The 22,800-nt window shown below is 41.2% G+C and overlaps 2 protein-coding genes and 2 non-coding genes across 4 annotated transcripts; 3 read left to right on the top strand and 1 right to left on the bottom strand.

The window, feature by feature from the left end:
* Positions 1-5,728: 5,728 nt before the first annotated feature.
* On the top strand, positions 5,729-5,800 carry trnae-uuc (transfer RNA glutamic acid (anticodon UUC)). The gene has a single exon. It is a non-coding gene; the product is annotated as a tRNA-Glu (tRNA).
* A 413-nt stretch (positions 5,801-6,213) lies between these two features.
* LOC133966688 (cytochrome c oxidase assembly protein COX20, mitochondrial) lies at positions 6,214-9,276 on the top strand. The gene is made up of 4 exons (XM_062401708.1): positions 6,214-6,396; positions 7,152-7,266; positions 8,187-8,250; positions 8,388-9,276. Exons 1-4 carry the CDS (start codon positions 6,358-6,360, stop codon positions 8,530-8,532), a joined length of 363 nt encoding a protein of 120 aa, XP_062257692.1. The 5' UTR covers positions 6,214-6,357; the 3' UTR covers positions 8,533-9,276.
* On the top strand, positions 7,770-7,841 carry trnae-uuc (transfer RNA glutamic acid (anticodon UUC)). Its single transcript has one exon. It is a non-coding gene; the product is annotated as a tRNA-Glu (tRNA).
* Positions 9,277-10,344: 1,068 nt separating the features above from the next.
* Positions 10,345-22,800, bottom strand: LOC133966271 (high-affinity choline transporter 1-like). Its single transcript, XM_062401119.1, has 8 exons — positions 22,412-22,800; positions 21,733-21,846; positions 17,783-17,938; positions 16,803-16,951; positions 16,535-16,678; positions 15,353-15,506; positions 15,051-15,268; positions 10,345-14,439 (listed from the first exon to the last, which is right to left on the bottom strand). Exons 1-8 carry the CDS (start codon positions 22,734-22,736, stop codon positions 13,888-13,890), a joined length of 1,812 nt encoding a protein of 603 aa, XP_062257103.1. The 5' UTR covers positions 22,737-22,800; the 3' UTR covers positions 10,345-13,887.

Below are 22,800 nucleotides of genomic sequence, written 5' to 3'. Positions count from 1 at the left end.
AGTGAAAACAAACCTCGTTGAAATAAATCTATTCTAAATAAATGAACATGAATTTCCACAATAGATAATAAGACATGAAACCAAAGTGGTTCTTTCATTCTTTGTTATTTTAATTCAAGCTTTCAAAGTCTCCAGATCGGAGGTGCCCAGTTATTTATGATCATTTATTGCTTCTCATTAATAATCTATATGCACCAAAGGATTCATTTATATAAGTGACCAGTTCTTTATTGATCCGTGGTTGTTGAATCATCTTTGTACAAATGCTCTATGGTTCTCTGGTCAGTAAAAGCATATTAATAGTATAAGTATTGTTAGTAGTATTGTTAGAATTAGTATTATTAGCAGTAGCATTAGTTAAGAGTAGTTCAATTATTTTTTCCACTCTTGCACATCTTGTTCCAGTTGCTCTAGAGTCTTGAACAGTTTAATTATAAAGGCACATTATGTTCATTTTGCTAGTTTCTAGTATTCTGTTGTTAATTATCTGTTTATCTGTGTAAATACATTTCGACAGAGTCAAATCCACAGGAGGTTGTTCTCATACATGACAAATAAATCTGATTGTGATTCAATTAGGTTTCCTGTCACATCCACACTGTGTTTAAATGACAGAAATCAGGTGAAACAAACTCTGTCATCTGTCACATTATTATCTACATGATGAATTAAACAGTTTCTGTGGATGAAATCCATCATCACCTTCTGTTCCTCACTGAACACTAGTCGCTGAAAAGACATTTTTAGATTAGAGTTCGTGCCAAAGTGTGAAGCAGCTGTTTTCCTCACCTCTGGAGAATAAACGGGAAAGTGACTGACCGTCGGTGCGGTGGAGGCGGGAAGCTGGAGCTCCACGAGCCGCTGAGCATCCACGTCCGAGCCGTTAACGATCCACGCGCGTCCCGCAGGCACCGCCACGCTCTCCGGGCTGCGCGCGCTGCAGTTCTGCTCGCTGCACGAGGCGATGCTCTGGCGCGCGTACATCCCGTCCATCCTCCTCTTCCTCTTCTCTCCCCTCCTCTTCTTCCTCGGCTTTTTCTTCTTTCTCCTCCTCTTTTTCGTTCTCCTCCTCTTCTTGTTCCTCTTCCTCCTCCACCTCCTATTTGTCTTCTTCCTCCTCTTCCTCCTCCTCTTCCTCCTCCTCCTCCTCCTCACGCTCTCTGCCTGCAGGAGGAGAGAGAGACAGGTGATGGAGTGATGAGTGACAGGTGAACTGACAGGTGAACTCACAGTTACATTAACTCAACACCTGAAAATACTGAATGTGTTCCAGATGTTTTCTAAATGATGATGATGTTCCTGAAGGACACAAACATCTTTTCTGCAAACCCCTGAATGAACCTTCTTATTAAAACTTTTGATGTCTTGCTTCAGAACCTGGACGGTTTGTATCCCTGAGCTCTCAGTGCTTTGAAAATGATTAACAGACTTTAGGCTATTAACATTTGCCTGTTGTTAAATGTCACTGTTTCCTCTGCAACACAAAAATGAAAGAGTGAAATGGAACAATTCCCCGCAGAGGTTCGTTATAGTAATGCACACTGGAGTGAAAGGAAACGTTAAATATTGAGGGTTGTGTGTGTGTGTGTATGTGTGTGTGTGTGTGTGTGTGTGTGTGCGTATAGCCATGAACAATAGTAAGTTAGCTTACATTTAACAGCTAAACATTAGCATTGAACACTTTTCTCAAGTAAAAGTACCACATTATCTTTTATACTCGAGTAAAGTAAGTACTTGCTTTTAAATGTACCTAATGAAAGTACTATGTTTGTATTAATCCTGATTGACAAAGCACAAAACTCAACCTTCATCAGAACAAACGTTTCGACTGATGGAAGCCGAAAACAACAGGTGGAAGTAACTAAGGAACTTTAACGATGAATTTGTTCTGTTGACTTTCTCAGGAAGTTTCCCAGTGAGAAAAACGGTTTAAATTCATGTTGTTAACTTCCAGCTGTGTCTTTACTGCCGCCATTAAAAAAGGTCTGAAGGAAATCAGGCCCGTGCTCACATCAACTTCACAACTTCCCAACGCCGTCATAAATGACACGACCACTAGATGGCGCTTGACACTGGATTCAAGACGATCTCACAAAATCGTCTTTGTCTCTCGAGGAATTTTTCCTCAAAGACGAGCATCGTCATAAAGAGAAAGATGACAGGACGCCTCCAAATGGAAACAAGATCAGTTACTCATCTTTTTATTATGAAGGAAAAAGTTCCATGAGGTTTTACATTTAGAAAACTTCCCCAAAGTCGAGAAAGGTCGAGATGCATTGTGGGTAACAGCCGGTTTCTACGAGGAAGCAGAATGTGTGAATTAAAAACAGACACCTTCTCTGATTCTGCTTCACACCTGAAGAATAAAAATAATAAAGTCTGTTTAACAGCTGCAGGAAAAAAAGGCTCAAATGTGAAGTTTGTATGAAGAGTGAATAATAAGAAAAGTTGGTGTTATGAGACGAACTGTGTGGGAGGATAAACTAAACCCTGAGGTGCTGCAGAGAGCGACTCTCCCCACTCCCCCCACCCCCCCGACCTGGAGGATAATGGAGGCGACAAACATAAAAGCATACAGCTGCTGTAGGTGAGAAGAAATTAATCTCTGAGCGCTGAGTCACGCAAAAGCTGCAAATTAATCTGGTTCTTGAGCTTTGATTCAATTTAATTTCTTTAATTCAATTTAGCCTCTGTGTTTTTTTAATGTTGACAATTTGTGCAGAAAATCGGTGAACCTTTATATCATAAATGCAGGTGAGTGTTTTCAGTCGAGGTGCTTCCAAAATGACAAAATCAGTCGTGTCGAGTTTTATCTGTTTGATTTATCTGTTGAATATTAATTAAACAACATGTGATGCTGAAAGACCGAAAGTTTTCAATATTAGTTACCTTTATATGTTCGTGAAAATGACTACGGTTGTTATACGGTTGTGAAAAGTAATAAATTACATTTACTCAAGTATCCAAGCACAATTTTGAAATTTCCATTTCATGCATCTTTGAACATTTAGTATTTATTCCACTTTATTTCTCTGACAGCTTTAGTTACTTTTAATATTGATCCAGGAAGTGTATGAACTGATCCATTATTCATAGTTTATCCATCAGAAGCCTCATTGTTAAGGGACATTCTGCAATTTCGTTCTTTTCCCTTTTGTACTTTTATTTTCATGCTAATACTTTATACTTTTACTGAAGTAGGATTCTTAACTTAGTTGTAACTTGTTCTCCACGGTGATATAGATTTTCTTACCTAAGGAAGAAACTGTATTGCCGCTGGAACAAAGATTTTCCATTAAGATTGAGTTTATATGAAAACTTCACGGGGTCTAAATATAACACCATCATATACAAAACCATAGGACTCTGCAGGGAACAGTCACACGGACGTTCTCTGTACCTGAATGAGACGTGAGAAGATGAAAGTGAAAATCCAGGAGCTGGACCAGAGACACAATCAGGTCCAGAGATGTTTGGGAACAACCTGCTGCCAAACTGACGGATGAATCAGCTGCCGACGTTTATCCTCAGATGTTGTCGAGAGATAAACTGTTTGTGTTCAGCCTCCAGGATCTTTTTTCTCTCTGCTCACTCATGTCTTGTTCACGGAAACGTTTTAAAAAACTTGTTTCAATCTGCAGGAAAACCTGAAAACTACAAGTTCACAATGGAAAAACAATTAAGAAGCATGTGGCCGACGTCCAGTCCTCAGCTCCTGCTGCTCCAACCTGAGTCCTGATGTAGAGTAAAAAGCAAGAAGTTAAATGTTCAGATTCAGATCTCTGCAGACAGACGATGGAGGGACAGAGTAACAGGTGTTTATAAGCACAGACGTGGACACACACACACACACACACACACACACACACACACACATGCATACAGTTATGTGAGTCTTTACGTCAGCGCTGGGATGAAGAATCATTATGTTGATTATCTGTTGAGCTGCTTCCACTTTATTGATGAAATAATAAGAGCAAAAAGAGCTGATGAGCCAAAACATCATCATCACTCCCCCATGGGTGTGAGCTGGGTTTTCCTTCTGATCACTGTGATGGAGAGAAAAGCTCAAATTCCCAGAAGAGTGCTTGGGTAAATTCAATTCGAAGAGGTGTCGGATCAGCGAGAATGTGATGAGTTCACTTTCACACTATAATAGATCTGGAGTTATTATAAACAGTGCCAGCTGACAGAATGTGTTTAACTCAGTTTTGCACATTCTGTCAGCGTAGCCAATGTATTTAGTCACAGATACATTTTAAACAGATGCTACGTGAAACAACCTAAAAAAAACAATTGATAGCAAAGCCAACGTAACTTAACCCGACTCGAACCCGAACATCATTTTAAACCAAAGCCTCTCAATCGCCCCCTGGTGGCGAGCACAGAATAGGTCCTAAACCCCTCCTCCTCCATGTTAGCAGATGGCACATGGACCAAACAAAAAAATCGGAGATAGCTCAGCTTAATTTCTGCACAATGTGAGGAAGCGTCAATAGCTTTATTCACAGTCTATGTTGGTTAGAAGGACATCTCCACCGCTACAACACAACCTTCTCATCAAGTGTTTATTCCACAAAATATGAAGAAACTTGACATTGTGTTGTTGCAAATGAGGGACACAACAAGGACACAAAGCAACAGCCTTTAAACTGATGCAGAAAACCTTCATGGCCTGAAGAGATTTAACAGGACTGTAGTTAAATTAAAACAAGGCGTTAATGATTCCTCCATGATGTGAGGACGGGACTTGTTTGTGCTGCTGGAGGTTTTTTGAAGGACGACACATGTTGAGCCGTAATTTACTGAGAGCAGATGTTTCTCTGCAGGAGCTCGATTCATCTGCTGAAAACAAGTCCCACACATCAGCTACAACGTGAACACACAACTGAACATGTGTTTGGTTTGCATACACGCAGGCTTCATACCTCATACTGAACAATACAGAGAGGGAAACATTGAAATGATGTGTAAACACAGAGAAGAAGGGATGCTACCCTTCACTTGAAATTCAATCATTTGCTCAAAAAGTTAATATTCAAACTGCAATGACCTGTTGGAATTCAGAGAGTTGAGAAGCAAATCTGTCTGAAGTTTGTCTCATGATCCAGCAGAGGGCGCTCTTCCACAGTGATCGTTCTTTTCGTCTAAATATATCCTGTGTAATAACAATGATTCATACTCAAATATGAAATTTCCATCATAAATCAATTTTTAAATTTGTCAAACATTTATCAAAAACATTTTATTCCTTCCATCACATTTTAATTGAACATTTTAGTATTTAAAAATACATAATAGTTTCACATTACCATTGCTCAACTCAGGCTGCAGCCCCAATTACGGCCACCAGGTGTCGTATTTGCCCCTTTCACAGCCTTAACAGCTGGTCAAGGCTATTACATCATCTGTGTTTAAATTAAGGTTTCATTTGTATCTGTTCTCTAAAAAAGATAATATCATATCATTCATGTTTGTTCTGAAGGTGAAAATACGAAGTTTAAATTGAATATAAAGATTTAAAAACTTTCATATCACAACTACTTAAATTAATATTATATTCAGATGTTTTTACTATAACAGATAAAGCATCCCCAGCTTATTAAAACAGTAGAGGTCAGAACTTGAAATAAACAAAATATTTGTGTTCGTGTGGAATTTTACCTGTGGAGTTTCATGGTAATGTGTTTTATGTAATATAATATGCTGTGTTGACAATTGAGACATGTCCCATATGGTCTAGCGGTTAGGATTCCTGGTTTTCACCCAGGCGGCCCGGGTTCAACTCCCGGTATGGGAACATACTTTATTGAATAATTAACTCAATAGGATATGTTGATGTCATCGATAATTAACTGTGGAACCTTGTGACCTTTTGCACTCCAGAGATAAAATCGAAAAATTCCCCAGTCTCTATCATGCTATATGGATGTAGATAAAATATACAATACACATTGTATATCAAAGAGTAAATTATCTGAAATTACTTTATATTTTATGGTGTGTTAATATAAGATTCTTTCATTTGTGTCTTTATTATTCATTGCATCATAAAGTAGGAAATGAAATCAGCTTATTTATTTATAATAACTCAAATTAAAGATCTTAACCAAACAATTTACAAATTCAACAACATTATTATTATTATAATTATTTTCCTCGGAACTTTACAGCAACAACTCCTCTGTTCATGTCGGACCTCTAAAGGGACGGACCGTCTGGCCTCTAAAGAGCATGCGCAGATCGTCGTGTGTCAGTGTTGTAACCACAGATTGTATAAAACTTTGTAACGTGATGTTTTAGTTTTGTCGCTTAATTGTTAAATTGAAACGTGTAACGCTGACGGATTCTGCAGCGATGACGGAAGAAGAACAACAGATCAACAACAACAACAAGGTGAGAGAGAGAAATAAATCCATCTCCAACCGGAAGAGGGTTGATGATGTTTTCAGAAGGTCAATGATACAACTATAGAAGCAGTATATTACTTATATATTCTGACTATCAGTTTATATAAACAAAGTAAAGCTGCCGAACACATCTTCACTTCATCAACATGTATCGCTCTGAGTCGTGTTGAAATTCAAGGAAGAAAAACACAGTTTATCTTAACGTAAACTTTAACTTCCACAGTATTCTAAAGGACTTGCTAACGGAGATCCAGAGTACATTTTAGTTAACCTAGCCCAGTTAGCTTAGCTTAGTTAGCTCATGTTAGTAACCTGAATTCAAGTAAGTGAGGTAGTCAGAGTGATGCCATCCGCAAGACTGAACAGCTGGCTAGCTAACAGGCAAAAGCTAACTAGTTATCTGATCAAACCAAACCCCGTTCGAATATTTGAAATTCAAGTTTATCTGGTACCTAGAAAATAAAAACCAATCCCATGTATTTAGTAAAATGTTTTCCTGATATATTTTGACCAAAAGATAATTTCTGCTCAAATAATATTCACCTATAAACTCGGGATTTGAATCAAACATAGAAAAAGGACACTATCCAAACCTTTATTGAAACTGATGAGCTGAAACTGCAGACTCATGAGTCAAAGCTCTCACAGTTTACATTCAATGTTGTTTAGACAATAGAAAACAAAGACATGTCTTTAAATTTAAGTAAATTTAAGGAATGAAAATGTCTCTCCGTCCCTCAGGGTTTCCGTCTGCCGGGGATTCAGAGCATCCAGAGCACTCCGTGTGCCAGAGACGCCATCCTGCACGGGGCCGGGGGCTCACTGGCTGCTGGCCTGCTCCACTTTCTAGCCACCAGTGAGTTTTAACTGGACTTTGGACACTGTGGGTGGTGATGTGTGTTTCCAGTGCTGGTTGAGGTTCAGACCTGGTGTTTGCATCCTGGTGCGCGTCCGGAGGAACTGAGTGAATCAATGTGCAGCTGAACTGTTTATGGAACAAGAGTTTACCAGTTGGACAGTAAAATGGAAATTGGGAATTATTCGATTTTTATTTGAATTACAAACCACTTAATAATATCCAGTGTCTCTGTTTCTAATATCAGCAAATCTCCTCACTTCAGAAACTACTTTCCGTCTGCGTTGTATCAGAACACGATAAAAGAATCTGGTGTTTAGATCTATTTGTAGTTTATCAGATAAAACCTCCTTAAACATTAACACTCAGACAACATGTGATAAATAAAACATATGTCTCAATGAAGATAATGAACTTTCAGAGTTTCGTGGTCACATTTATTTGTTTACACATTTTTCAATCTGTTATCTAGATCGACTCTGACGCTGATCATACACCAGTAGTCCCATATGGTCTAGCGGTTAGGATTCCTGGTTTTCACCCAGGCGGCCCGGGTTCGACTCCCGGTATGGGAACTATGCATTTTACATTGAACCCAATAGGACATGATGATGCATTGATTATTAGTTCAGATAACTAAGTTCAGTCTCTTGTGCTGAAAGATAATGATCAAGTCAAAAATATTTCCACGACATATTAAATTACTGAGATCAAATTTAATATGTGCTTTGCTTCACTAAATAGGAAATGAAATAAACTCATTAACATATCATCTCAAAAATAAATACCTCAAACAAGCAATTGACAAAGTGAACAAATAAACAAAGAAAAATAACTACAACAAAAGTTGTTTGTCAGGGGAGAACGTCCTTGTGGCTCCTGAACTCTCAGCGTCGTCCGTCCTGTTTGTTTGTCTGCAGGTCGAGTGAGGAGGTCTTTTGACGTCGGACTTGGAGGATTCATGCTCACCACACTCGGGTCCTGGTAGGTCTGGATGATCCCTGACAATTCATCCTCTCCTGCTCTGTCTCGACCAGTATTATATGAAATCCTCCTCAAACTCTTATTCCTGCTGTTTCCAGTCACTTCTGTCTCAACCCTCCCTGCGTCTTTCTCTCCAGGTTTTACTGCAGGTACAACAACGCAAAGGCTCGCGTGCAGCAGAGGATGATCCAGGACGGCATGAAGAACAAGATTTTGTACGAAGGATCTGTTCCAGATCCTGTGAAAGAACCCAGTGTAGAAACACCATCAAGTCCTTCGTGATGACTGGCACTAAAATTCTTCCCTGTCCTTTGCTTTGAAAAAGAGGAAACGTTTTCTGCATGAACGGCTCCTCTTCCTCATCCTGAGACATTCTTCAATGGTCAGTTCCATCACGTGTTAGAAACCTCATCAACACGTCCACTCACTTTTTTCCTGCTGTATTCTCACATGGATATTTTACAATTTCAGGAACATATCAGTTGAGTGCAGATCTGAAAACAAACTCTGGTGTCTCTGTGATTTATTTTTTCTGTGTGAAGCTCCTTTCACTAAATGGTGTGAAAAAAAGAACAACCATTGTGTCATTAGTCTGTGATGTTGCTGTATTTCAGAATCTGCTGTGACTTGTGGTCTGACTCAGTTTACCACTGTTATTATGTTCTGGCTCTTCTCAACCAACTAAGCTACGTCTCTCACAATAAGTCATAAAAAGGACGGGGACACAGCAGCAATGTATCAACATGCTGAGATATTAATGTCTTTTCTGCAAACCCTTTGAAATGCATGGTCTTGTATGTAAACAACAAACAAAATGCTCGTATTTATTTTTTTCGCTTCTGGAAAAACTGAATCACTACAGTTTTCTCTCTGTATTTAAGAATCAAAATCAGGGACGCGACAAACTTCATCTGTTTCATTTCTCTAACCCTTAAAATCTTGCTGATTTACACCTTCATTTTTTTTAATCATTTATATGATAAAACTTGAAGTAAAAGAAAATAAACTTGAACTTATGTCAACATGTCTAATGTTCAGTCCAGGATGTGTCATCGATGTCTCTGAAATTAAGTATTGTGTCTTTATTTTTCATCCATACAGAATAATTAGTACCTTGCTTTCCCTCAGGGAATCGGTATATTACATTTATCATTTTGATAATGATCAGTTGTAAAAATAAGTTGTGTTTGATTGTATCAGTTTGACTTGAGAAAACTAAGAATTTAAATAAATGTAATTTCATGTTGATATTTTGTAGTACTAAGCAGTGAACACAGGGAGACTGCCTCACAGTGAAGTGCCCTTGAGCAAGATGCTGATTCCCTCTACTTGTTCATAACTCTGCTCTGATGTTTATATTTTATAAACATGTGATTTATGTACATTACTGCTGCTTCTATAGGAGTTAAAAATTATTCACAGTACTGTAGTACAGCCTTTAGTCCAGCAGGTGTCAGTACCTCCACATCCTGGGATTCCTCCCCATCAGGTCGACACTTCCTGTGTCTGACACCTTTGAGATGTGACTGAGTGAAGGTCCAGATGTTGGTCCAAATCTGTCATGATCATATGGACACAGTTTCTAAAACTATTTACGATTCATATAAATCAATCTACAGGATCTCAGCTTCACTCTGATGTGAGATATCGGAAAATATCCCCCATATGAAAAAATGATTGTAATTTGGATCAAATCAAATTATTCTCTGGGAAATCAGTGAGACTGTCAAAAAACTTCAAGCTACCTCGCATTGTTAAAGAAGGAGATGAAAAAGTTCCTGGACCTTTTGTCCAGATCTGCATGAATATTTCACGAGTTTACTGGAAATCTGTTCTTTAGTTTCTGTGTAATCAAAGTCCGAAGTAGTGAAGTCCGATGTAGCCACTGTGAGACTTTGAATGATTAAGGAATCGTGATGCAGTGCAGCTCTGCAAGCGGTTTGTCCAGTCTCCCTTTTTCACCCACTGGTGCTGGATGCCAGGCCAGTGCAGTTCAAAGAGCCACCACAAGATGTCACTGTATACGTCTGTATACGGCTCCGCTCTCCCAGCTAAGGCTAGTGCTAACTTAAAACAAAACAATACAAACAGTGGTGGATATATCATATTTTAATGAGTGTTGCTTGTGACTTTGCTTTTCTCTTTGAAACATACACAGACATTCAAACACAAGTGGTCCAGCAAATGTTTGCTGCTCGTCGCTACGGACGGAAATCAACCCTCAGAAATCTTGGCAGTCATTACTTTGTTTCCATGGATGCTATTCGCTAGTTGCATAAGACCGTTTTCCATTTCAGTATTAAACATTGTTTTAAATAACAAAATACATAAAAATTCATCGATGAGCTGTGAGATTTTGGTCCCTCCAAATGTTCACGTCATGACTGTGGCCTTGCACTTAAGGCTTATTCATGCTCAGCATTAGAAACAAAAACAGAACAGACAGAGCTTTCTGTCGGTCCTCTGAGTTCATTTCATCCGTATTGGTTCACGTCTTCTGAAAGCTAACCAAGTTGGCGAGTTAGTTAGTTGGACTAGTTCCGTTACAATCTGGCCTCTTTTGTCTCTTTCTTAAGACGAACATCCTCTAAACCTCGCCGTCGTTTGACTCTGTGCTGCCCTCTCATGGCTATTTACTTAATAACCACCAGAGCATGTTTGAAAAGAACGCATCTATTTTTGTATCTGAAGGCAGGAAACCCTTTTATGGCTCGGACACAGAGCCCAACGCAACGAGTGGCTGCAGGGGGCGCTGCAGCTCAGTAAAAGTCTCATAATGTATCTTTAACTGGAGCAATGGGCGGGCGGGTTAGAGAGCAGCCGGAGCAGCGTCCGTCAGCGTCAGTCTTATTTTAGCAGGACTCTATTTGGGTGTGTGTTGCTGCGTCCTGTGGGACAGTTGCTCCAGCCGAGCTGTTGGCTCACAGGCGGCTGGGAGCGAGATGACACCTCGTCCGATACCACGCTGACAGACTGTTACGTGACTGAGACTGACTCAGGGAGGGAAAGGCATCTGCCACCGCTCCACATGCCAACCGGTCCCCGGGTTAATTACCAAGCACAGGGCTGTTATCAGCTCACAGGACACATGAAGTCAAGTTCAAGCCTGTGGACTCACAGCAAATTAAAGACGTATTATTAGGACTGGTTTAACCACGAAGCCATGCAGGTTGGAATTTTTATAAACTGTCCTTTTTCAAACCCATTCAATAATCTAAAACATTAATATATGTTATGACAGAGGAAGAAAAAGCAGCATTATCATCACACCTCAAACATCATCCAGGTGCTTGAAGGGGAATTTCAGGTTTTCTTTACTTCCCAGATTTTTTTTAGTGGATGTTCTTTCACTTTCCCTTTTAGGGAAACTGTCACATCATCCATCTTTATTTACTTTTATGATAAGAGCAGATTGTTGTTTTTGGGAGAGGGGACACAATGAGACATTACAGCAGTTAACGCTACGAGATTAATAATTAGTAATTGAACATTTACAGCATTTAAGTACATTCTAGTAAACAACCCAATTATGTAAAAAATCCTTTTCTCTTGATATTGATCCTGATTTTGTTCTCGGCTCTTGAAACATTCAATTTAGTTTGACAAATACCGGAACCTTATTATTGACAATCATTAGTGTGTGATTCTTCATTGTACAGAGAATATTTATAAGCGTTAAGTGGAGAAAGTGTTTCAATCTGAATTTAAATCCTAGATAACACAACAGAAAACACACAAACAGCTCACCAAGAAAGCTGAAATAACCCTTCAAGACCATAAACCATGACTGTGTGTGTGATCGACAGGAGGTTTATTTTAAATTAACAGATTATATTCAGGAGTTCTGGCCACTAAAGCCTCTTTGGTTCCATATAATCGGTTTTTCTCTGCCCTGAGTTACAGCAACATTTAATCAGTCGGTCTTAAAAGGAGTCGGTCACTGGGTTGTTAAAGACCTCCAGCTGGCTTTTCTCTGAATCTATGCATTTGGCAGTTTGTCATAGCACGTCGGCGGCAGTTTAAACCAAACCTCTGGTGACGCCTCGTTTTCCATATCAACGAGACCTCACTGTCCACGGCCGCTGCTCTTGAGCAGCAGTAAAACCAGGACGTACAGTAAAAGATGAATGGCGAGCATTCAAGGATAAAATTACTTCCAGAGCACGGATGGATTATCACATGAGCATCCCCGGGACAGGTGCCCCTAAGCCAGAGTCGCAGAACTGGAGAAACGTCTCATGGTCTTATTATCTATATCTGAAAATGAAGTTTAATCTGATATTTGAATATTTTTTGCCACAATGACTGCAGACTACAGTGTTCAAAGCAATTTGAATACGACTGACAGCAGAGAAACTCATTTTAACGAGGATAATATTCACCACATAGCGTCTAATACTGATTTACATTCTGTTGACATTTTGTACAAATACAAATTGTTTGATTCAGAGCTTCCTGAGCTCTTTGCTCTCAGGACGTGAGACATGAAGACTCTGAGAAACCTCTGAGGCACTCTCCTTTTAAACTGGAACGTGACTCAGTAGAGCCCATACATCCGCATACAGTCCCTTTAATTCAATCCAGCTGCACCCAGCTACACACACACTCATAGAAGCCAGATGTTTTTCATCAGGATCCATGAATTATTCTCTAGGCAATAAAAATGTCCTGTCTCACAATGTTGAAGAAAGAGATTAAACAAATGGATCTGCTCCAAAATGTAATGGGTTCTTTCCTGACCTATATCACATCCTTCCACTAAGGTTCCTGGAAATCCATCCGGTAGTTTCTACGTAATGTATGTTTAACATCATTGTTTACATCCTCTCTTGACCACATGTCCAAGTGAGACATTCCTATTGGTGAATCATCGCTATAAGGCCGTGGTCGTAATCCGATCTCCACGTAAAAATGTTTCTCAGTGTTTTGCTACTCTTTCCATGATGTCACAGGGGTTGACCAATCAGCAGCGACGTGTATATAAACTCCGCCCTTTTAAAGAGACAGTGACATGGATTGTATCTCTACAGATTTATCAGCTTGTGTGTTTTATTAAACACATTTTAACTCATGTCATCTACCTCTGAGATTTCATCCAAATGAACTTCACGTCTTCTGTAGTTGCACCAACATTTACGTTTTAAATTAACTGTTGAATAAACATTCTTCTTTTTGTTTGGGGGGGGGGGCTTTTATGGCGAAACGCATTTGATTTTGTGTTTAATTTGACTGTGGCGTGTTTAAAGGAGAGTGCTTTTGAGTTTTCCAGATTTTTCTCTTAATATTTGAGTTTTTCTGTACAAATGTGTATACTATGTGAAACTGAAGTTCAGCTGCAGTTTCCGGCAGCTATAATTCTTTAACCAGTCGTTTTACTAACTTGATCAAAAGACGTGAGACGAGTACAAGGATTATTTTGGGGCGGTGTCTTCTACTTGTCTGTGCTCAGGGGTCTAATGTCGTATAATCCTTCGATGCTTGAAAGTATCACTGCTGCATAAAATTGCAGAGAACATTCTGAGCTCTTACTACGAAGAGCATAGATGTCGTGTTTTTCTTTTTCATATAAAAGTAAAATATAAAATACAAACATTTGTTCTTTAACCAGTTCAAACAGAAGAAAATGCGATTTCTCACTTAACACGTCGATTCTAACATCGGTTCACACGCCTCGTTGTTCTCGTTTTGCTCCTGCAGGCTCGAGTCCTTGGTTTCTGAGCTGACCACACCTGGTGTTTGTATTGCGTACTGATTCTTTACATCAAAAAAGTCCCACTTCTCAGAAATCAGTCCACGGTTAAAGAGCAGGGACGTCAGGTAGGAAAACAGCAAGATGGACACCAAAGCCGTCAACATGCAGATGGTTCGGATCGGGGACTGCTGGACGTAGACGCCGTTTACCAGAGTGCATCCTGGGAATTTGATAATGGCCGGAATCCCAAGCAGCGGCTCTCCGCACAACACCCGCAACAACATGCCCATCACGCAGCCCAGAACGGCCCCGTAGCCATTAGAGATGGGGAAGAAGAGGACGCAGACGAGCTGCGGCAGCATGAGCGTGTAGGTGAGGTCGGAGCGAAGCAGCCAGATCATCAGGACGCTGTTGTCCAGGAAGGTGAGCGAGGTGCCGGCCAGGCCCACCACCACCACCGAGATCCGGATCACCCACCCGATCTCCCGGTCTGACGCCTGGAGGGCGGAAAAGGAACAACCATCGGTATTGGTCGCTCATATTTCTCATGGTTTAAGTTTTTAAAGAAAATCTAATTGACACAGTTTTTCTTTTACATCTAAACTCCGAGAGGTCCAGATAGAGAAAACTTTCCTCCTTAAAATAATATCTAAACAATATTTATTGCCAGTTTTTACTAAGAACTGGAGGGAACATTAATAAGTTTGCTGATTAAAAAACGAAAAGATTAAGACCTTGACAACTAAACAGCTTTAACAGCTGCTCTTCTCTTCCTGACTTTTCCTAAGAAATCCCTCCATCACTTTTCTCTCGTGTCACATCCATGCTTTTTTTTTTAATTGCCACACTTTTGAAATATGTGAGACTTCTGAAGAATGAACATGACTCTGTGGAGTCTTGATTAAAACCTCACAGCTTCTCTATTTAGAGCACATCCTGTTAATTAACTTTTCTTGCTTTTCTCTGACTCAATTCTCAATGATTTATCCGTTACAGGTCCAGGTGTTGATGGGATGTTGCTGCTCTAACGTGACGCTGTGTAACTTCTATAGAGCGACAGCGCCCCCCCCACACAGATATTTTATAGCAGCGATGCTTGAAGCCTCACCTGTGTCCTCAGGATGTTTCTATAAATGTTGGAGGTGAAGATGGAAGCTGCAGACAGCAGAGCCGAGTCGGTGGAGGACATCACGGCGGCGGCCACCGCCCCGATGCCGATGATGGAGATGTAGGTGGGGGTGAGGTGCTGCAGGACGAGGGGCAGGATGAGCCCCGTCTCCCCGCGCTCAAACGGAGACGGTGATCCATAAGACGTCATGTTCCAGTCTGAGGACGATGATGGGAACATGATTGATTATTTTCCATTAATTATTGAATCAATATGTTAACACGTCTTGGTTTATTTCCTACTTGTTGATGCAGCAACTGCTCCGAGGATAATGGGCGGGATCCCTAACGTGGGGACGATGATCGCGGCAGCGAAGCAGGTGATCTTGGCCGTAGAGGAGGAGGCGGCGGACAGCGTCCTCTGGTGGAAGTTCTGGAGACCCAAGTTTCCCAAACCCTTGAAGGAGAAAAGGGTAAGACAGGTAAGACACTGAGGGAAGATGAAAGAGATGGAGTCATAAATCACTTTCACTATTTCCATAAAATAAAATATTGTCAAAGTTGTAACAAGACCTGGAAAAAGCATAAACCTCTCATGTTGGAATCTGAGTCAGAGAATTTGTCCTCTGAGTTTCTAAAGATAAATCTCTGGGAAGTGATACAAAAATAAAAAAATCACGTGTTTCATGGTGTTTCTATTTTAAACTGTTACATCACTCCCAGGAAACAAAGCCGTAATTTTAGAAACAGGTAAAAAAAAAAAAAGTATCCTGCAACACAGGACACAAGAGTCTTTCACCTCGAACATGAGAACCTCCACCACCCTCTGGCAAATCCTGAAGGTCACTCAGGGCTTGCTGGGAAATGTATTCCCTCAGTGTTACATAACTAATCTCATTGTTAACCGACTTAAAGGGTTCACTGCAGCTGCAAGTGATTGTAGTTAAAACAACATGCTCTGCAGGAGTTCACGTTTCTGCTGCTGCTGCTATTGTTTGTGTAACACCTGAAGTTCAGTGTAACACAAACAAAGATCACAGTGCAAAGAAAATAGAGCTGGAAACAACAGAGATGACACTTAACTCATGGACCGATATGATATGATATTTCTACTTCCTCTTGCTGTACAGAATTTTAACTGATACATCTTGGATTTGGACGTCACGATCTAGTGCTTGTGTCGTCATTTGAAGGTGGAATCTTTAAATAGTGATCGTTGTGTACAGCTACAGGATCAAGGTCCTGACCAATCACAAGTCAGTCTCAGTCAAAGTACTTTGATTAAGCTAAAGGCTCGTTTGTCCTTAATGTTAGATACGGAAACGGACGTAGCCTTATATCCAAACTTTGCATTCATTTCGGCGTTTCTGACCTACACTGCAGCCACCCACCAGGGGGCGATCAAGATGATTTAGCTCCAGTTATGGGAGCTGTCATGTTGTTTAACCTCAAATAAACCTCTAGTTCAATCCCCTCCTTCCTTACCAGAAGAAGAAAGTTATCGATCCATCTCCAGGCTCTGTCCGCCTCCAGAGTCCCGACCCACGGAGTCTGGAAGGTGAAGTTGTAGGCCGTCTCCGTGATGTCCGTCACAGCCGGGTTAATCATCGCGAAAGGGACACACAGCCACTGAAAAGACGAGATGAGCTTCAGTGAACCACGGAAGACAAACTCCACAGACTTCATGCTAAGCTAATAAGCCAAGATGCAGGGAGGAGGAGGAGGAGGAGGAGGAGGAGGAGCAGTGACTCACCAGACTGATGAAGATGAGGATGAGCTGGATGATGTCAGTGTAGGCCACAGAGTAGAGACCTCCCATCAGAGTGTAGGTGATGGCCACAGCAGCAGAGATCCAGATGCTGACGGTGTAGGAGAGATCCAAGATCACACTCATGGTTACACCTGAGAACACAGACACAAACAGACACACACACAGAAACACGCACACACAAACACACACGCACACATGCACGGATGCACACACATAAAAACAGACATTATAAATAAGAATGGACGACATGATGGCTTCCAAAAGTGAAGCCAAATCATCTCCATTGCCCCCTGGTGGATGACTGCAGCACACATCATAAAAGCCAGCTCCTCCATGTTAGCAGATGGGACGTGGACCAAACCAAAAGAAATCTAAGTAGACGTTGAACAAATGTTTTCATCCCACTGATGTTTGTTTAAGTTATTTGATCAAATAAAAACGGGCTGAGACGTCATGATTGACAGCTGAGACGGACTAAAGCCTGGACGAGCACATGGAAGGGCGGGACACGATGTTCACTGCTGCACAAGCTGACATTGTTGTCTCAGAGAGATTTTAACGATTGATAAATTAAAATCAGTGGAACAATTTAAAAATGGCTGCAGTCCATCTTATCTCATACATCTTTGACTCCAGCAGGGGGCAGCATCATGGCTTAAAGCCGTTTCACAGATTGATTTAATTTGATTTATTGCAAACCACAGAACCGCAGCGGTTGATTATTACAGTGGATCTTGTTTGTTTACCACCTCATGCTGCCACTGTATCAGATGAGTTACACACGGCGGCCGTGACAGGGTCACTTCAGACAAACTGTACAGTTATAAAACAAAGGCTTGTGTTTCACTCGGCAAAGAGCTGCGGTCGTCAGCTGCTCCAGCGCCAGAGTCCTTACTCCGGGATCAAATACATCACACACTCACACCCACACCGAAGGGGTTCGCATATAGAAACATTCTTACCTAATCCTATGAGGGTTCCTGTCACCCACATGATCTCCGATATGAGAGAGGCCAGCGAGAGAGCAGCCGTCGGCACTTTCCCATATTTGATCTGGAAAGGATCCATCATGGTCACATATTTGTTGTTTCTCATTGGCTCGGCAAAGAACAGACCACCTCAGTGACGAAAAGGAAACAGAAGGATTTAGTATGATGTGTGTTCCAGAGGATGAAACATATGCAACACAATTTATTAGTTTGAGCTTTGTATTTGTTTCTTGTTTGAATATTTTCTTCTTCTTCTCACTGGCCTTCTTCTATTATCTCATTTTATTTTATCAGCATTAGTTTTATGATATATATTGCTGTTTTCTTGTTATACCTTTAACTTTGTAAAGCACGTTGGGCAACAAAGTCGTTTGAAATGTGCTTTATAGATAAATTTGACATTGACATTCTTATATTTCCCCTTAAAGCAACACTGTGTTACTGTAACTGAGCAACAGCGCACCCTGCAGCCACACTTGGGGATTACTTCTGTTGGGCTCCGTGACTTCACTACATGAAGCACTGAAACACAACGGGATATAACCCATGATCCTCTGCTTCCTGAACCGGAATGTCTGCTGGTGTAACAAATCCACCAAACTCTCTTTAGATTCTTCATATTTAAAAAGTTTTTTGCTGAATATTTATAATAAATAATGACTTCTGAGTCTACAGTTCAGCTTCACTCTCCACCTTGCTGGAGCTGCTTCTGACAGTTGAAGCTGTGACTCTCACGTACACGTAGAAGACAAACACGTCAACTTGGAAACACAAGGAGGTTCCAGAGCGTTTGGTGATGAGGGCCGACGCCGGTGTGGATGAGCTGTAAACAACAACACTGATCTTTCCACAGGAGAATTAATACGTCATGTCCAGCCTCCTGATGCTCTACAGGCTCCGCCCCTCGCCTGAATGTTCCCAACATATTCCTGCTGTTGTGAACGAGTCGGACCCTGAACAATCAGCTTCAGTCAGCTCCTCACTTCTCACGGGAGATGGTAACCAAAGTCACATAGAGCAGAGCAGCGGTTCAGGCTGAGGAGTGGAACTGAAGGAGGAAACATTCTCCACGTTCACAGTCACTCAACCATCAAACGCATTTTAATCAAGCTGCTGATTTCTGGGGAAAACATTGAATAATGTTGATTTAACTTTGGGAAGAGATCAAAGTTATGAATCTATAATCAGTGAAAACATTGAACCTGACTCATGTCAGCGTTTAAGGGTTTAAGGACCAATCTTTCTCTCCTCATGTGACTTCCACATGAAACAGGAATGTTGTTCTTTTTTCTCCCACTAATCTGACCGCATCAGGGAAGTTGTGCAATCTGTTGTGTTTCCGTTCATCCAAAGACGCACATGAAAAAACCTCAACATCCTTATATCCACGACCGTCAGATCCTGTAAACTTACTATTATCTGATTCTTGTTATCTAATTGTCTCTGTTCTGTGATGATCAGGAGATAAAATAATGTTTTGTCATTTAATCTTTAGGGGGAAAAACACTTCCTTGTCTTTTTACACGAGAAGAATTCGGAAGAGGATGTGGGAACTTAAAGAAAAGATTAACAGAGGTTCCAGTTTTTCAGTTATGAGAACCATTATGTTTGCTGTAGTCCAATCGAAACCTACACAAGTGCACTTCCTCAGAGAGAACATGTGAAACTAATTACTCGAAACCCCGTCAGCGTGTTATTTACAGGCCAAGGGGAAATTGGAGGAATCCTGTGAATCTGTGTGAACGCTTTTTTTTTTCTTGCAATACAACAAGATCCACTTGCCTTCAAATCTAAATATATGTCTTTTATCTTCCTGATTCAATTATTTGATGACTCATCCTGCACTCAGGGATGTTTACTCATCCTCTGTCCAATCAGAAGGCTTCCTGGAGGTCGTATCGTCCTCTTCTGAAAAGTTTGCACCAACATGGAACAGGGTTTTTCTGGTTGTTCGACATTTTTACTTCAACGGATTATTGGATAGTAAACATGTTTTAGACATATTTGTATGACTTGGTGTGGGTGGTGGACCTTGATTGTTGTTTTTGTGTGTGTGTGTGAGTGTGTACGTGTGTGTTTTAATGTGTAACTTCTTTTCGGCACTGTTGACTTTTGGAGTGGCACCAGTTGAAGTGGTCTGTGTATTAATTGGGCGTCTCTTATCAATTCCTTGCCGTTCTCAACAATGCATGTATTAAACTGTTCTTCAGAAGAAAGAACCACACTGATAAAACATTTTCACCTCCACCTAAGAGCTGATGGTTTCACCCCTGTTCGTTTGATGTATGATTTATACGATTATTTAAAACTAAAGGACAGATTAACATGGAACTTGATGGAAAGATGTATTACGGGTCTGGAAGGATATCGCTAAATCCAAGGTTACCCAATTCATTTACGAATCTGAATACAAAATCTCAGTCATCTGTGGAGGACTGACGTCTGTGGGTGGGTGTAATTTGGTGCAATCTGATTGGCTGTTGTCGGAGGTATGCGCTAATGTTCTAGTTGCAAATGAAAAGTAAATATTAGTTTGATAAAGGATCAGTACGCATCGATTTATCTTAAGTGTTTTAAAACCTGTATTGAACAGTGTGTAAAAGCCCAGATCTTTTCCTGCGGTGATGTTTTCCTGCACGTGGCATCTATTGCACTTCTGTCCGTCCTGGGAGAGGGATCCCTCACATGTGGCTCTCTCTGAGGTTTCTACATATTTTTACCCTGTTAAAAGTTTTTTTTGTAGTTTTTCCTTACTCTTGCTGAGGGTTAAGGACAGAGGATGTCACACCCTGTTAAAGCCCTATGAGATGAATTGTAATTTGTGAATATGGGCTATACAAATAAAATTTGATTGATTGATTGATTGAACTTCCCCCGGGCGATGTTAAGCCGACCTGACGCTGCTCTCGCCACATTTTCTAAACTCATAACTAAACAACCCAATCTAAAGAATTAGTGCGACGGGTGTCACAGTCCAACCACCTGTGAAATAACACTGTGGTCGTTCACAGCCGAGTCTGACGGTGCAGATCCTGGACAGCTGAGTCTGAGCTGGGCCCGTGGGCAGCGGCACAGAGGATAAACACTAACAACAGGATGTGAGGCTGGTTAAAGGAAACGACAACGTCACTCAGTAGATCCCACAACCTCACAGAGGCCCAACAGTCCATTACATTCAATCAAGCTGCACCATATTACGCACACTCGTAAATATCAGTCCTCTCAATATGTCGGATTCTTCTCATCAAGATTCCTGACACGTTCTCTGAGATATTGGCAAAATAATAAAAGTAAACCATCCAATCTCACAATGTTAAAGAAGGAGATCCCCAATATTCTTGGATCCGCACTTGTGATTGCGAAATCATTTGTTAAATTTGGTTAAATCTATTCATTGTATATATTACGACTGTATTATTTTGTCAATATGAGATTTTTCTCATTAAATTAAGGCTGTACCAAGGATATGTTATGACTTAATGTTGTTATTTCATGACCTTGCTCTCGCTAAATTAGGACGTAATTCTCATTTACCACTTGATTGTTGTAATTATAATGACTCTATTCTCATAACTTCTTTCTTATTAAATAACGACTTTAATCTCGTTAAATTATGACCTTGTGAATTTATTCTTGTTAGATTACGACATACGACTTTATTCTTGTAATACGGCTTTACTATACAGTAATATCATGTCTTTTTCCCATTATGCATCAAAATATTTACGTAATATTTTTCTATTTTTTTTGTCTGTGTGGCCCAGTACTACTCTACAGGATGGATTTTTGATTTATATCCCTGTAATGTAATGAGCTCTGCAGCCTCATGGGGCCACTGGTGTTACTGGTGCGGCGGTTCTCTTTCACTTCAGTGGGAGAAATGAAACCACTGAAGTAGCCGACCGTTTAAAATGAAGCCTCACCGATGATGAAGCACATGGTCGCTGCCACCGGCATCACGGCCCAGATCAGGCCCATGGAGGGATTGTACACCGCCTCCGATGTGCCCACGATGAATCCTCCTCCAACCCATGTAGCTGTATATGAGACGCACACGCACACAGACAGACACACACACACAGACAGACGGACCGACACACACGCACACACACACACACACACACACACACACACACACAGACAGAGAGAGAGAGAGAGAGAGAGAGAGAGGTTATAGTAGCAGGAAAGCTGCTGCTGCACCTGAAACCTGAGAACACAAACCGGCCTCTCCTGCAACTTTAATCAGAAATATAATGTGATGGCAGTTTTTTTTTTCTTTTTTAGCTTGAATGGTGATCCGTCACGTGACCGGAATTATTATCACATGCGAATCTGTGGCTTTAGGATTTTAACGCGCCGTCAGCTGGTTCTAACCCACTTGAGGTTCCTGGTATTGCAAAGGATGACTTCCCGTTTCAAAGACCTCGTGTGGCTCCCCCGGCGCATTTTAATCTAAATATAATGTAAACGTCTATACGTATCTGTGACGTAACAAAAGATGCTGCGTGTTAATAAACCTGTAATAACATGTGAGAGCACGATGTTAATAACAATGAAGCTGAGGCGCGGATGATATCATCGGCGCGGCGGATGGTGACTCGCCTGTCATGGTGAAGATGCCGACCACCAGGTTGATGCCCCGGTTGCCCAGGAGCGCCATCTCCGTCTTATCGCCCTGGATCATCTTGGCCTCCCGCTTGGACTTGACGGAGGCCCAGATGCCGATGCCGAGCACCAGCAGGTAGAAGAACATCATCACGGTCACCCCGGGGATGTTGAGAGCCATGATGGAGCTGAAGCACCGAGCGTCTGCCGCTCCTCCGGGCTGCCCGCATGACACAAGCCAGCACACCCTCCCTCCTCCGAGCCGCGTGAACGCGCCCCCGCTGATGCTGCTGCCGTGTCGCTGCGCTCGCACAGCGCGCATGCGCGGCCGCCTGTGCGCGCCCCTGCGTCCTGACCTCGACCATTTTATCCCCGTGACGTTTTTA

The sequence above is a fragment of the Platichthys flesus genome, chromosome 12 (assembly GCF_949316205.1).
Source record: "Platichthys flesus chromosome 12, fPlaFle2.1, whole genome shotgun sequence".
Classification (NCBI taxonomy): Eukaryota; Metazoa; Chordata; class Actinopteri; order Pleuronectiformes; family Pleuronectidae; genus Platichthys; species Platichthys flesus.
This window is presented reverse-complemented; position numbering and strand designations above follow the sequence as displayed.